This window comes from Macaca mulatta, chromosome 11 (genome assembly GCF_049350105.2).
Source record: "Macaca mulatta isolate MMU2019108-1 chromosome 11, T2T-MMU8v2.0, whole genome shotgun sequence".
Lineage (NCBI taxonomy): Eukaryota > Metazoa > Chordata > Mammalia > Primates > Cercopithecidae > Macaca > Macaca mulatta.
This window is the reverse complement of record NC_133416.1, coordinates 120,633,084-120,646,667: the sequence shown is the minus strand read 5'-3', so window position 1 is coordinate 120,646,667 and position 13,584 is coordinate 120,633,084. Positions and strand designations below refer to the sequence as shown.

Genomic DNA, 13,584 nt, shown 5'->3' with positions numbered 1-13,584 from the left:
GGAGCTGTTCAGGGAAATCAACCTTAGATATCAACCAATTTGGGGAGATCAGGAGTTCTCCGGAGGTGGGGAGCTCCCAGGCCTCAGCAAATTGTCTTATTCTGGGGGGCAATCAAGATAGCTCAAGGCCGGCGTGATGGCTCATGCCTGTAATCCCAGCACTTTAGGAGGCCGAGGCAGGTGGATCACTTGAGGTCAGCAGTTCAAGACCAGCCTGGCTAACATGGTGAAACCACATCTCTACTAAAAATACAAAAAATTAGCCGGGTGTGGTGGCACATGCCTGTACTCCCAGTTACTTGGGGAGTTGAAACAGGAGAATCACTTGAACCCAGGAGATGGAGGTTGCAGTGAGCTGAGATCATGCCATTGCACTCCAGCCTGGGTAACAGAGCAAGACCCTGACTCAAAGGAAAAAAAAAAAAAAAAGATAGCTCAAGCTGGTACCAAGCACCAACAGGAAATTAGTCAAAGGTCAGGGCCACCTTCACCCAGGGTCCCTTTCATGAGTCTCCAATCTGTAAGTCAAAAAGAATCAAAAAGATTGAGACAGGTCTCAATCCATTTAGAAGTTTGTTTTGTCAAGGTTAAGAACGCACCTGGGAGACAGGTCTGTGCTTTTCTCCAGAGATGACTTTAGGGTGACAGTATTTAAATGAGAAAAGCAAGCTGGAGGGGAAAGAAGGAAGGTATGGTCACATTACCAAATCCACAGTTTGCAAGAGAAGAGGGGCAGATAGGGAAATAGTCAATTACGTATTTGTCTTGATCTCAATAAATCAACGCTTACATAAGATAACGTGAACATAGAGTAGCGACCTGTGGGGATATTTAACCTTTTTTGTTGTTGTTGTTGTTGCGAAGGCTGGAGTGCAGTGGCGAGATCTCGTCTCACTGCAACCTCTACCTCCCAGGTCCAAGCAATTCTTGTGCCTCAGCCTCCTGAGTAGCACGTGCCACCACACCCCGCTGATTTTTGTATTTTTAGTAGCGATGGGGTTTCACCATATTGGCCAGGCTGGTCTCGATCTCCTGACCTCAGGTGATCCACCCGCCTCGGCCTCCCAAAATGCCGGGCCAATATTTAACCTTTCATCTGAAGCTATCTGCTTAGGAACTAAAGGATAGGCAGTTTCTTGCATGACTCAGCCTTTAGCTTAATTTTTTTTCTTTTGGCATAGTGAGTTGGGGTCCCAATTTTTTATTTTCCTTTCACAAAACTGAGGACAGAAAGAGGAAGTGGAAAGAGGGAGGAGGAATGGTTGTGGGAAAGGCAGGAGGAAGCTGCCAAAGAAGAAAGCTTGGCCAGATTCCCCCTCCCTTCTGAGAGCCCCAGTGGCCTCGAGCCAGGGGGGTGGATCCTGGCGGCGGGGAGGGAGGGTGTAGCCAGCCCCAGGGCCCCATTGGCTGCCCAGAGGTGCCAGGGGAATAAAGCCCAGGACTGGGTAGCCCCTGGGACCATTCAGAAGACTGCCCACCCGTCCTCAGCCCCCTCTCTTCGTGGGCTATCTACTCAGTTGATCCCTCCCTCCCTCGCTGGCTTGGCTCTGTTTGCTGCTCAGACCCATCACCTTTGTCGGGTAAGTGGCCCCATCCTCAGTCCCACCTCAGGACTGGAGTGTCCTGGGGTAGCCTGTGGTTTCCCAGGGGAAGAGGGAGGCATAGAAAGAGTCCGTCAAGGCTGGGCATGGTGGCGGATGCCCGTAATCCCAACACTTTGGAAAGCTGAGGCGGGAGGGTTGCTTGAGGCCACAAGTTCGAGACTGAGCTGGGCAACAGAGTGAGACCCCCATCTCTAAAAAAAAAAAAAAACAAAAAACTTTTTTTTTTTTTTTTTGGACGGAGGTCTCACTCTGTCACCCAGGCTGAAGCACAATGGCATAATCTGGGCTCACTGCAACCTCTGCCTCCTGGGTTCAAGCAATTCTCCTGCCTCAGCCTCCCGAGTAGCTGGGACTACAGGTGTGTGCCACCACGCCTGGCTAGTTTTTGTATTTTTAGTAGAGATGAGATTTCACCATGTTGGCCAGGCTGGTCTCGAACTCCTGACCTAAAAAAAGAATTTAATTAGTAGAGTGTGGTGGTGCACACCTGTAGTCCCAGCTACTGGGGAGGCTGAGTTGGGAGGATCGCTTGAGGCCAAGAGGTCGAGGCTGCAGCGAGCAATGATTGCACCCCTGCACTCCAGCCTGGGTGACACAGCAAGACCTTGTCTCAAATTTTTTAAAAAGAGCCAGTTGGGCCTAAACACTGTCTGAGTTTGTGTCCAGTTCTGTGCCTCAGCTTCCACATCTGTAGAATGGGGATGAGTGTAGCACCTTCCTTCTCAGGTTGTGAGGGTGAAAGGATGACCTGCACTTAAGGTGTCTAGCCCAGATTTCGTAACAGTTCATACCGACTGAATGCTTACTGAGAACCAAGTGAGAGGGAAGGCGGCTTCCGACTGCCGAAGTCGAGTGTGCAGACAGCAGCTTCAGGGCCTCCCTCCTCCTCCCCAGGCACAACGTCTTCTGAAGTCTTCTGATCCTTGGGGCAGGGTGGGACTGGCAGGCTGGATTCAGTTAACGGATGCTCGCTTCACGGAAAGCCGCGGCAGAGAAGGGGCTGCCTGCAGAGGGAGCCCTGGCCTTTTACCTGAAGGCACCGCCTGGGACAAATGGAGCCCCAAATCCACCTGAAAAGGGTCTCCGTGGCTGGCTCCTCCAATTCCCACCCCGGTTGTCCCTGAGGCCAGGCCTTGGTGACCTACACCGGCCTCTAATGCCAAGTCAGTCAGAACTGGGTGCGTGGTGGCTCATGCCTGTAATCCTACCACTTTGGGAGGCTGAGGCAGGTGGATCACTTGCGGTCAGGAGTTTGAGACCAGCCTGGCCAACATGGTGAAACCCTGTCTCCATTAAAAACGCAAAAATTAGTCGGGCATGGTGGTGCACGTCTGTGATCCCAGCTACTTAGAAGGCTGAGGCAGGAAAACCGCTTGAACCCAGAAGGTGGAGGTTGCAGTGAGCTGAGATCGCACCACTGCACTCCAGCCTGGGCGACAGAGGGAGATTCTCTACAAATAAATAAATAAAAACCAGGATCCCATTGTTTGGGGATTAAGCTCCAGGAGCTGAAAGTTCATTCTGATTTGGGGATGTCCTGTTTTGAAGTATGCCCCAGTCTCTGACTTTTATTCAAGAGATCCAGCAGAGAGAGGGTGTCTATTCAAGTTCCCCTCCCAGGCCCCGAATGTCAGTTAATTCATATAGACAAGGGGTGACCTAGTTAGGGAATGCTAAGGCTGGTGGGGCAGTTGGGATCCCCACCCCTCATTCTCCCTCTGACCAAGGGATGTCTGGCTCATTCTGGGACGGGGGGGATGGATGTCCAGTTCAGGAGTGCCCGGGACAGGGAGTGGATGAGGTGGCATTGGAGATGGGTCTCTGGCTAGCCACCGTTGCCTGGCCTTCTGGGATGGTGGCGGGAGGGGGAACCAGAACACTCCTCAGCCAACGCCTGCTAATCTCTTCTGGCCGGGCCCAAGTTGAAGAGAATCAAATCCACCCTGGGACTCTCAGCGGAAGGTGGGGGAGATGGAAAGGCTGGATGGGCAGATGTGGCTGTGGCTAGACCCCAGGCCACCCCAACTGCTTCATCCCTGAGAGCCCATCCCAGAAGCGGGAGCCTGAGCCACGCCCATGGGGTCTCAGAGAGAGCCTGAGCCCTGGAGCCAACTGCTCCTGGGTGAGTTCAAATCCTGCCTCCCTGCCTCACTCACAGTGTGACTTTGGGCAAATTATGTTAATAGTCTGCTTCCTGTTGCTGTGTACCAAACTACCCCAAAATGTGACTTAAAATAACAGCAAGCCAGGTGCTGTGGCTCATGGCTGTAATCCCAACAGTTTAGGAGGCTGAGGCAGGCAGATCACTTGAGACCAGGAGTTGGAGACCAGTCTGGCCAACATAGCAAGACTCCACCTCTACCAGAATAAATAAATAAATAAATAAATAAATAAATAAATAAATAAAATTTAAAAGCTAAGTGATTAGTCAATGATATAATAATTATGACAAAATTAGTAATTACGAAAGAGCTTTTCCTAACTGAATATTGGGCTTCCCAAAAGTTAGGGTTTTTTTTTTAAATAAATATTTATTGAACATCTACTATGAGTCAGGCATTCTGCTGGGTCCTGGGATCGTCCATTTAAGCCAAGATACTTGGAATTGCATGTCAGAAGAGCCAGCTGCCAGGGTTTTTTTCTAATGTATGCATTTAAGTAAGTAATAGAGGCACATGGTAAAACATTCAAACCATGCAAAAGGTGGGTGCTATGATCCTGAGGGCCAGCTCTCCTCAAAAGCCCCACCCTGGCCAGCCTGTCACACGTGTTTTCCAAGATGCTCTGTGCACATGGAAACATGTGAACAACAACAAAATTCAAATAAAAAAATTTTTAAAATAAAAGAAACATGTAGACTATATGTGTGTGTATGGATGGATTGTGTGTGTGTGTGGATGGATCGTGTGTGGTGGATGGATTGTGTGTGGGGGTGGATCGATTGTGTGTGGGGGTGGATCGTGTGTGTGTGTGTGGATGGAGTATGTGTGTGTGGATATGTGTGTGGGTGTCCCTGAATTTTCGCATAGATAGATAGACTATTTTTTATTTTTTATTTTTTTGGAGAAGCAGTCTCACTCAGTTGCCCAGGCTGGAGTGCAGTGGCTTGATCTTGGCTCATTACAAACTCCACCTCCCGGGTTCAAGTGATGCTCCTGCCTCAGCCTCCTGAGTAGCTGGGATTATAGGTGCCTGCCACGATGCCTGGCTATTTCTTTTTTCTTCTTCTTCTTTTTTTTTTTTTTTCTCAAGACAGAGTCTTGCTCTGTCGCCCGGGCAGGAGTGCAATGGTGCGATCTTGCTCACTGCAACCTCCACCTCCTGGGTTCAAGTAAGTGATTCTCCTTTCTCAGCCTCCTAAGTAGCTGGGCTTACAGGCACGCACCACCATGCCCAGCTAATTTTTTGTATTTTTAGTAGAGACAGGGTTTCACCATGTTGGCCAGGCTGGTCTCAAAATTCTGACCTTGTGACCTACCTGCCTTGGCCTCCCTATTGCTGGGATTACAGGCATAAGCCACTGTGCCCAGCCTCACCTCATGCATTTTGAAAGCTACAAGGTTTGAGTGTTATCTCTTCAGCCTCCCAGCAAATGTGTGAGAAGTCAGGAGTGGAGGGTGATACCTGTCCCCATTTTACAGATGACAGAGCTGAGGCCAAAGCGTGATTTCCTGTCTGATGTCACATGGCGAGTAGGTGGCCCACCTGTGATTAGAGCCCAGGTCTCCAGGATGCTGTCTGGTCTGAGCCCTTGCTTGGCTTGCTGGGAAGCGAAGGAAGGGGTCACTCTGGCTGGCTCTCCTAACCCTCTGGGTTTCCTTCGTTTCTGCCAGTAATGATGTCCGGAGAACCCCTGCACGTGAGGACCCCCATCCGTGACAGCATGGCCCTGTCCAAAGTGGCCGGCACCAGCGTCTACCTCAAGATGGACAGTGCCCAGCCCTCCGGCTCCTTCAAGATCCGGGGCATTGGGCACTTCTGCAAGAGGGTACGGGACCGGGTCAGCATCGTCTGGACAGGGGTGGCAGGTCCTCCTTCCTCACCAGGGCAGGGCCAGTGCTGTGTGAAATTAAAGTCATCGTGGGATAAGCCTACTGACTCCCCACAATGACTGAGCGTCCACCATTAGGGCTTCCTCTGCTGGAGGGGTGCCCCTCCAGGAGGGTCCCTCAGGACTGATCCCAGAGCCATCAGTCGCCTGTTTTCCTCCACCCCTTCCTGAGCCAGTCTCTTTGGAGAGGGGCGGTGCAGTCTCAGACAAGGGTAGAACAAATTCCGAGTGAAGGAAAGGTCTGTGTCCAGTGGAATCCTGGCAGGTATTCCAGGTGGACAGGAAGAGCACAGGCAATGACTGGGAGGTGGGCCTGAGAGCCTCTCCTCTTGTCTCCACAGTGGGCCAAGCAAGGCTGTGCACATTTTGTCTGCTCCTCGGGTAAGTGACCTGCTTCCCCATCCTGTCCTCTGCTGTGTGTCCTGGGGTCAAGTACTCCGCTTCTCTGAGCCCTGGTTTCCCCAGCAATGTGCCATTGAAAACACTGGCAGCAGCCAGCAGTTTGGAATTCCAGGGGGAGGCCAGCAGTCACCCAGGGTGGGGAGGTGAGGGGGGAACTCCAGAGCCCCCAGGAGAGGGTAAGCAGTCCTGCCTGGGCTCCCAGATGCTCCCGCACTGACACCCTCTCCACCCCCGACCCTGGCAGCGGGAAATGCAGGCATGGCAGCTGCATATGCAGCCAGGCAACTGGGCGTCCCTGCGACCATCGTCGTGCCCAGCACCACACCTGCTCTCACCATTGAGCGCCTCAAGAATGAAGGTGCCACAGTCAAGGTGGTGGGTGAGGTGAGTGCTGACCCAGGGCAGGGCAGAGAGAGGGTACCTGGTGGCTGGACAGGGTCCCCCCTGTGCCTCACCCCCTCCCATCTCCCCTGTGGTTTCGCAGTTATTGGATGAAGCCTTCGAGCTGGCCAAGGCCCTAGCAAAGAACAACCCAGGCTGGGTCTACATTCCCCCCTTTGACGACCCCCTCATCTGGTATGTGGAGTTCACGGTCACTCGGTGGGGGTGGCAGCCACTGCCCTATATCACCGGGCAGGCATTGCTATGATGCACATCATCGCATCCTCATGCACAGCAGCTGCACATGTGTGCACACACCACCATGTAGAAGCACACTGAGGCGGGGCACAGTGGCTCACACCCGTAATCCCAGACTTTGGGAGGCCAAGGTGGGAGGATCACTTGAGGTCAGCAGTTTGAGACCAGTCTGACCAACATGGTGAAACTCCATCTCTACTAAAAATACAAAAATTACCCGGGCGTGGTGACACATGCCTGTAATCCCAGTTACTAGGGAGGCTGAGGTAGGAGAATTGCTTGAACCCAGGAGGTGGAGGTTGCAGTGAGCCAAGATCGCACCACTGCACTCCAGCCTGGGTAAGAGAGTGAGACTCCATCTCAAAAAAAAAAGAAAAGAAAGAAGAAACACACATGTTCACATGTTACACCCAGGTGCAGCAGCAGGTGCACACACATGTGCACCAAATGCCCATTCTCCACGGCTGCACCCACAACACACCCAAGGCTGAACATGCAAGCACACAGGTGTCCAAGTGTCAGCAGCTGAGTCCTCCGGGAAGCAGACTCGGGCACAAAGGTTTCAGGGAAAGGAGTTTATTTGGGAGGCGATTCAGTGGGGGAGTGGGGAAGTGAGCCGGGGAAGGCAGGGGGCTGGCTTTTTTCTTTTTTCTTTTTCTATCATCCAGCCCAAAATGTCAGGAAGGGGGCTTTCAAGGGCAGGTGGCCACTGTGGGTGGCTGGAGCTTAATCCCTTGGGGACCCTGGGAGCCATTGTAGAAGGTGGGCCACAGTTTCCCTCTCCCTGGGAGAAGGAGCAGGGGAGTTTGTTCGCCGACCCGTAGCCGTTGGTTGAGGGCTCCTCTAAGGGGCTGCCATCTCCTGACTCTGTTTGCAGGTAGCTCAGGTGGCCAGAGAAAGTCCTCAGGTAGAAACACAGATGCTGGCAGCTGGAAGCCGAGGTGGCGGGTGGGGAGGGAAGTAGCTCCAGGCCCCATCAGCTGGGATGAGGCCGGTGCAAACCTGAGCTGGTGTCTCCAGGAAGCCTAGCCCTGACCCGCCACCCCCTCTCCCCACCCTCCAGGGAAGGCCACGCTTCCATCGTGAAAGAGCTGAAGGAGGCACTGTGGGAAAAGCCGGGGGCCATCGCGCTGTCAGTGGGCGGTGGGGGCCTGCTGTGTGGAGTGGTCCAGGGGCTGCAGGAGGTGGGCTGGGGGGACGTGCCTGTCATCGCCATGGAGACCTTTGGCGCCCACAGCTTCCACGCCGCCACCACTGCAGGCAAGCTCGTCTCCCTGCCCAAGATCACCAGGTGAGCAGCTGGGGTGCCTCCCTCAGGTGTCCAGCAAGCATTGGGGAGTCCCCTTTAGGTCTGGCTTCGAGATAGATCCTGATGTTAGCCTGTTCTACAGATGAGGAAATGGAGGCTTTGATCACTTGCCCAGGGTCACATCCAGTGAGTGGTACAGCTTGGACTCAAGCCCAAGTCTGTGTGACTCCACCACGTCACACTTCCTCACATGAAAAGCCTCATATGAGGCTGGGCACAGTGACTTGTGCCTGTAATCCCAGCACTTTGGGTGACTGAGGCAGGAAGATCACTTGAGGCGGAGTTCAAGACCAGCCTGAGCAACATAGAGAGATTCCCACCTCTAAAAAAAGTTGTTTTTTTGTTTTTGTTTTTGTTTTGTTTTGTTTTGTTTTTTAACTAACTGGGCATGGCAGCACACACCTATAGTCCCAGGTATTCAGAAGGCTAAGGTGGGAAGATTGCTTAAGCCCAGGAGGCTGATGCAGTGAGCCATGATCATGCCAGTGCACTCCAGCCTGGGTGACAGAGCAAGACCCTGTCTAGAAACAAAGAAAAAGGGAGGAAGGAAGGAAGAGAGGAAGGAAGGGAGGGAGGGAAGGAGGGAGGGAAGGAAGGAAGGAAGGAAGGAAGGAAGGAAGGAAGGAAGGAAGGAAGGAAGGAAGGAAGGAAGGAAGGAAGGAAGGAAGGGGAAAGGAAAGGAAGAGAAAAGAAAAGAAAAAGAAAGAGAGAGAAAAAAAGAAAGAAAGAAAGAAGGAAAGAAAAAGAAAGAGAGAAAGAAAGGAAGAAAAGAAAGAAAGCAAGAAAGCAAGCAAGCAAGCAAGCAAGCAAGAAAGAAAGAAAGAAAGAAAGAAAGAAAGAAAGAAAGAAAGAAAGAAAGAAAAAAAAAAGAAAGAAAGGAAGGAAGGAAGGAAGGAAGGAAGAAAGAGACGGAGGGAGGGAGGGAGGCAGGCAGGCAGGCAGGCAGGAAGGAAGGAAGGAAGGAAGGCCGGCCGCATAGGAATCATTTACTGAGTCCTCTGTGGCAAGGTTTTACATACCTCATTACTTTGCCAACCATTTACTGAGCCCCTATTGTGTGCAAGACACTGGCTGATCTGGGGACAGAGTGGCGCATAAACCCAAGTCTTGCTCCTAAGGAGTTCATATCCAAGCCCCAAACCTTTGATAGATAGTTTTTGTTTGTTTGTTTTGAGACGGAGTTTTGCTTTCGTTGCCCAAGCTGCAGTGCAATGGCATGTGCAAGTGCCAATTGGAGTACAAGTGCCATGACACTTGGCTAATTTTGTATTTTTAGTAGAAACGGGGTTTTACTGTGTTAGCCAGGCTAGTCTCAAACTCCTGACCTCAGGTGATCTGCCCACCTCAGCCTCTCAAAGTGCTGGGATTATAGGCATGAGCCACCATGCCTGACCGATAGATAGTATTTAATTAGGATTAGGTTTTGGCCCCATTACACAGAAGCCCCAAATAACAGTGGCTTAGATGAGATTGAACTTTATCAAGAAAAGTCAGGGCCCCGGGTCCATTAAGTTTGTTTCCCCATTATCCTTAGCATGTAGCCTTTTGGTCCAAAATGGTTGCCTGAGTGCCAGCTATCACACCCACATTCCATGTGGCAGGGAGGGGGAAGCAAGGGCAGAAGGCTATGCTCCAACCTTCAAAGACAGACACAAAACTTCCACTTACCTTTTGTTGGCCTGAACGTAGTCACATGGCCACATGCAGCTGCCAGAGAGGCTGGGAAATGTCTTTATACCAGGTGATTATATGTGCAGCTAGAAAAGACACCAGGGCAGACAATAGTCTCCACTACAGATAGGGAAGACTGAATCCAGCCAGATAAGAACTTCTTCTGGCTTTCTGAGCCTGGCATCTGGAGCTTCTGTGTCCCACACTATAGGGACTGAAGACGTCATGGCTGAGTGCCTACTGTAAACCACGTGCTGCTGAGGGCTGAGGTGGCCAAGGCCCTCAAGATGCTCCTGGGGAAGGGAGAGGGGGCAGTTGAGCTGGGAACAGAGCCAGTGGTCACCCCGGGGGGCTGGGGACAGCGCCAACACATTGGTTACCAGCGCAGGTCTTGAAGTTATACAGATCCTGCTTGCAGCCCCAGCTCCAGCACTCCCTAGGTGTGTGACCTTGGGCAAATGACTGTATACTCTGCCTCAGTTTCCCCTTCCCAAAATCAAACCAATTAACAACAGCAGAGTTCTTGTGTGAATTCAATAATGCTTGTGAAGTGCTTGGCACCTAATGCTTTCTCAAAAAGTAATCAGGGTGCTTGTTACTATAGGGGAGTACCATTTGAGAATTCCACATAGGGCCGTGGGACTCAGTACTCTCCCAGGAGGACTCCTTGGAGGAGGTGGCCTTAATCCTGAGCCTTGAAGGACAGAGCAGGATGTGGGCAGGCAGAGTGGTACTAAGCCTTATGAGGGTTAACCAGGTAGAGGTTGCAACCCGGAGCAAAGGCAGGGAGTCCTATCAGGGAACAACAAGGGTCCTCTTAGGCATTTGCTCCTGACTTAGTGTTGATCAGAATATGATGCTCTGCCAAGGCAGGAGGATCACTTGAGCCCAGGAGTTCAAGACTAGCCTGGGGTTGGGCATGGCGGCTCATGCCTGTAATCCCAGCACTTTGGGAGGCCAAGGTGGGTGGATCACCTGAGGTCAGGAGTTTGAAGCCAGCCTGGTCAACATGGTGAAACCCCATCTCTACTAAAAATACAAAAATTAGCCAGGCGTGGTTGGGCACCTGTAGTCCCAGCTACTTGGGAGGCTGAGGCAGGAGAATTGCTTGAACCCAGGAGGCAGAGATTGCAGTGAGCCGAGATCGTGCCACTGCACACTCCAGCCTGGGCAACAGAGCAACACTCCATCAAAAAAAAAACAAAAAAACAAAAAACCCAGCGTGGGCAACATAGTGACACCCCCCCGTCTCAAAAAAATTAAAAATAGTGATAATAAAGAATATACTATGTGATGCCAATTCAAACACTCTCACCTTATTAGAATACCCCACTTGGTTCGGGGATCCCTGAGGCTTTTCAGTGCTTTACGGCTGCAGAGGTGACACCTGTCCCCCTTGCCCATGGATTCACTGCCTTCTCCGTCTCACATCCATCTCCTTCTCTCCCTCCCTGCCCCCATCTCTCTCCTGTTTCCCCCACTCCCATCCTCTTCTGGGTTCCCACTTCTCTCAGTGTTGCCAAGGCCCTGGGTGTGAAGACTGTGGGGGCTCAGGCCCTGAAGCTGTTTCAGGAACACCCCATTTTCTCTGAAGTTATCTCGGACCAGGAGGCTGTGGCCGCCATTGAGAAGTTCGTGGGTATGTGCCAGGATCTCTCGTGACCTGACCCGCTGACTCAGGAGCTAAGTGGCTGTCCACTTGGTGTGCCACTGGGGATCCCACTCACCCCAAATTTTCTCCACAGTTCTGTCTTCCATCTCTGCCTAGAACCTTCCATTAACGGAAGGTAATACAATGCAGTGTAGACATGGAAGAGCAAAAGCCACACATAATAGAAAAGTAAATAGAAAAGTAAGCCTGATAACCATAGCAGCAGAAAACAATAAGTATTTAAAATAATCCTTCTGAGTTTCCTGGTAACCAGAGTAAAAAAGGAAAACATGGGGCTCAGAGTTGGATTCATTCAGAGGTGGGTCTGTAACTAGGTTGGACTCTTTCTGGGTTCAGTCTAGGGCAGGGATGGCAAAAAAGAGAGAAAAAAATAGTACCATTTATGCTTCTGTACCTGCTGCACACTTGGCTAATCAACCATGGAACTCTTGCTCAGATGATGCCTCAGAATTCTTCTCAACACAGTGCTCAAGCAACCACACTCATTCTATCAGTGTTAGCACTCATAACGAAACCCAGGCCCTGGCTCAGGCTTGGAAGGGCCAATTCAGGGTGATAACGGGATGTGCGGTCCAGGACCTGCATCTGCACCCAGGGTTGAGAGCTGATTGGCTCAGTATTCCCAAGTCCTGCCAATGGCCTGTCAGCTCCTGTGCACCCTGAGAAACTCAGGCCACACCCCTGTCACTCCCCTTCTCCGGCAGATGATGAGAAGATCCTGGTGGAGCCCGCCTGCGGGGCAGCCCTGGCTGCCGTCTACAGCCACGTGATCCAGAAGCTCCAACGGGAGGGGAATCTCCAAGCCCCCCTGCCATCCCTCGTGGTCATTGTCTGTGGGGGCAGCAACATCAGCCTGGCCCAGCTGCGGGCGCTCAAGGAACAGCTGGGCATGACAAATGGGTTGCCGAAGTGATGACGGACCCTTTCCGATCTGTCCTCTCCTAGCCCAGGAGACCCCTGGAGGGGCTGGAGTTTTATCCAGCGCCTCGATGTATGTTTGGTTGAGCGCCTGTGGCCCAGGTGCAGGTTAACTTCTTGTTATCAGGAGCCCACTATACAGATGCCAAAGGTCGGCAGTCAATGAGGCTATGAACTGGACCTTTTTGGTATCTGTGTGACTGCGCTGTGCCCATCCTTAGCCAACTTGCTGGCATGACAGGTGCCCACAAGTAACACACCAGGTCCCCAGAGGAGGGTGGATGGGAGAGACCTGAATCACAGCAGTGAGGAATTCCTCAAAGCTGTGACCCTGCCCGAGAACTTGTTCCCAGGGAAGGTAAACAGGGCCACCATCCAGGGTTGAGGAACCATCTCAGCCATCCTCCCAGGAAGCCCACCCCTGACCCTTACAAATTTTTCTAATATGCAAACTTTTTCATTGAAAAAATAAAATATATTTATGAAACAAAGATCCTGTGTGTTTTCCCGTCATCAGCTGTCTTCCTTCCTGCTTTCCTTCCTTAGAAGGAAGACCTTGGGGTCTTCTAATAAGCAGACCCTAAGTCTGCTCTCAGCCCCAGTTCTCAACTGGGGCCCCAGAGTGAGGCCAGGAGCCTGACTCCAGCTGGTCTTGTGTGCCAGGAGAGGGGCATCCCTGTACCACAGGAAGCAGGTGTCTAAACAAGAGGGACTTGGGGTAGGACAAAGGCTGCCTCCGCTGAAGGCAAAAGCAGCTGAGGAGGCCAACTTCATTCTGATAGGAAGTCCTTCCTGGTAAGTCAGAATTATTTCATCACAGAATTATTTCATCACAGACCCAATGGAAGTAAAGAAGTGAGGCCCCCTCCCCTGGGGGTGTGTGAGCTGACACTGGACAACCATCTCTGGGAGAGGGAAGGGGTGGTTGGACTTGAAGTCAATGTCATGCAAACCCTCCTCAAATATGGAACCATCTCTTCCAATGAAAGAATGTGCTGAAGCCCGTATCATAGTTCAAAGAGAAATTACTGGAGCTGGCTCCAGAGCATGGAGGGAACCCCACCCTCAAGGCACTTTTTGGATGACCCCAAGTTCAAACTGAAGTTTAAGAGTCACTCAGAGCCGAGCACAGTGGCTCATGCCTGTAATCGCAGCACTTTGGGAGGCCAAAGCAGGCGGATCACTTGAAGCCAGAAGCTCGAGATCAACCTGGCCAACATGGTGAAACCCCGTCTCTACTAAAAATACAAAAATTAGCCAGGCATGGTGGTGTCCACCTGTAATCCCAGCTACTCCAGAGGCTGAGACAGGAGAATCG

At 51.7% G+C, this 13,584-nt stretch overlaps 1 protein-coding gene across 3 annotated transcripts; it reads left to right on the top strand.

Annotated features, from left to right (window-relative positions):
* The first annotated feature begins 1,456 nt into the window (after positions 1-1,456).
* Positions 1,457-12,757, top strand: SDS (serine dehydratase). 3 transcript variants are annotated; one of them, XM_015152844.3, is made up of 9 exons: positions 1,457-1,580; positions 5,246-5,296; positions 5,438-5,592; positions 5,997-6,036; positions 6,302-6,441; positions 6,542-6,633; positions 7,760-7,987; positions 11,191-11,315; positions 12,053-12,757. In XM_015152844.3, exons 2-9 carry the CDS (start codon positions 5,290-5,292, stop codon positions 12,259-12,261), a joined length of 996 nt encoding a protein of 331 aa, XP_015008330.1. In that variant the 5' UTR covers positions 1,457-1,580; positions 5,246-5,289; the 3' UTR covers positions 12,262-12,757.
* The last annotated feature ends 827 nt before the right edge of the window (positions 12,758-13,584 follow it).

Excerpts from the sequence above, each read along its gene's own strand:
- SDS (XM_015152843.3), top strand. The coding sequence starts at position 3,681 with ATGGGGTCTCAGAGAGAGCCTGAGCCCTGGAGCCAACTGCTCCTGG. Across the intron at positions 6,037-6,301 it reads ACATTTTGTCTGCTCCTCGG|CGGGAAATGCAGGCATGGCA; the intron begins GTAAGTGACCTG and ends CGACCCTGGCAG. Across the intron at positions 6,634-7,759 it reads TTTGACGACCCCCTCATCTG|GGAAGGCCACGCTTCCATCG; the intron begins GTATGTGGAGTT and ends CCCACCCTCCAG.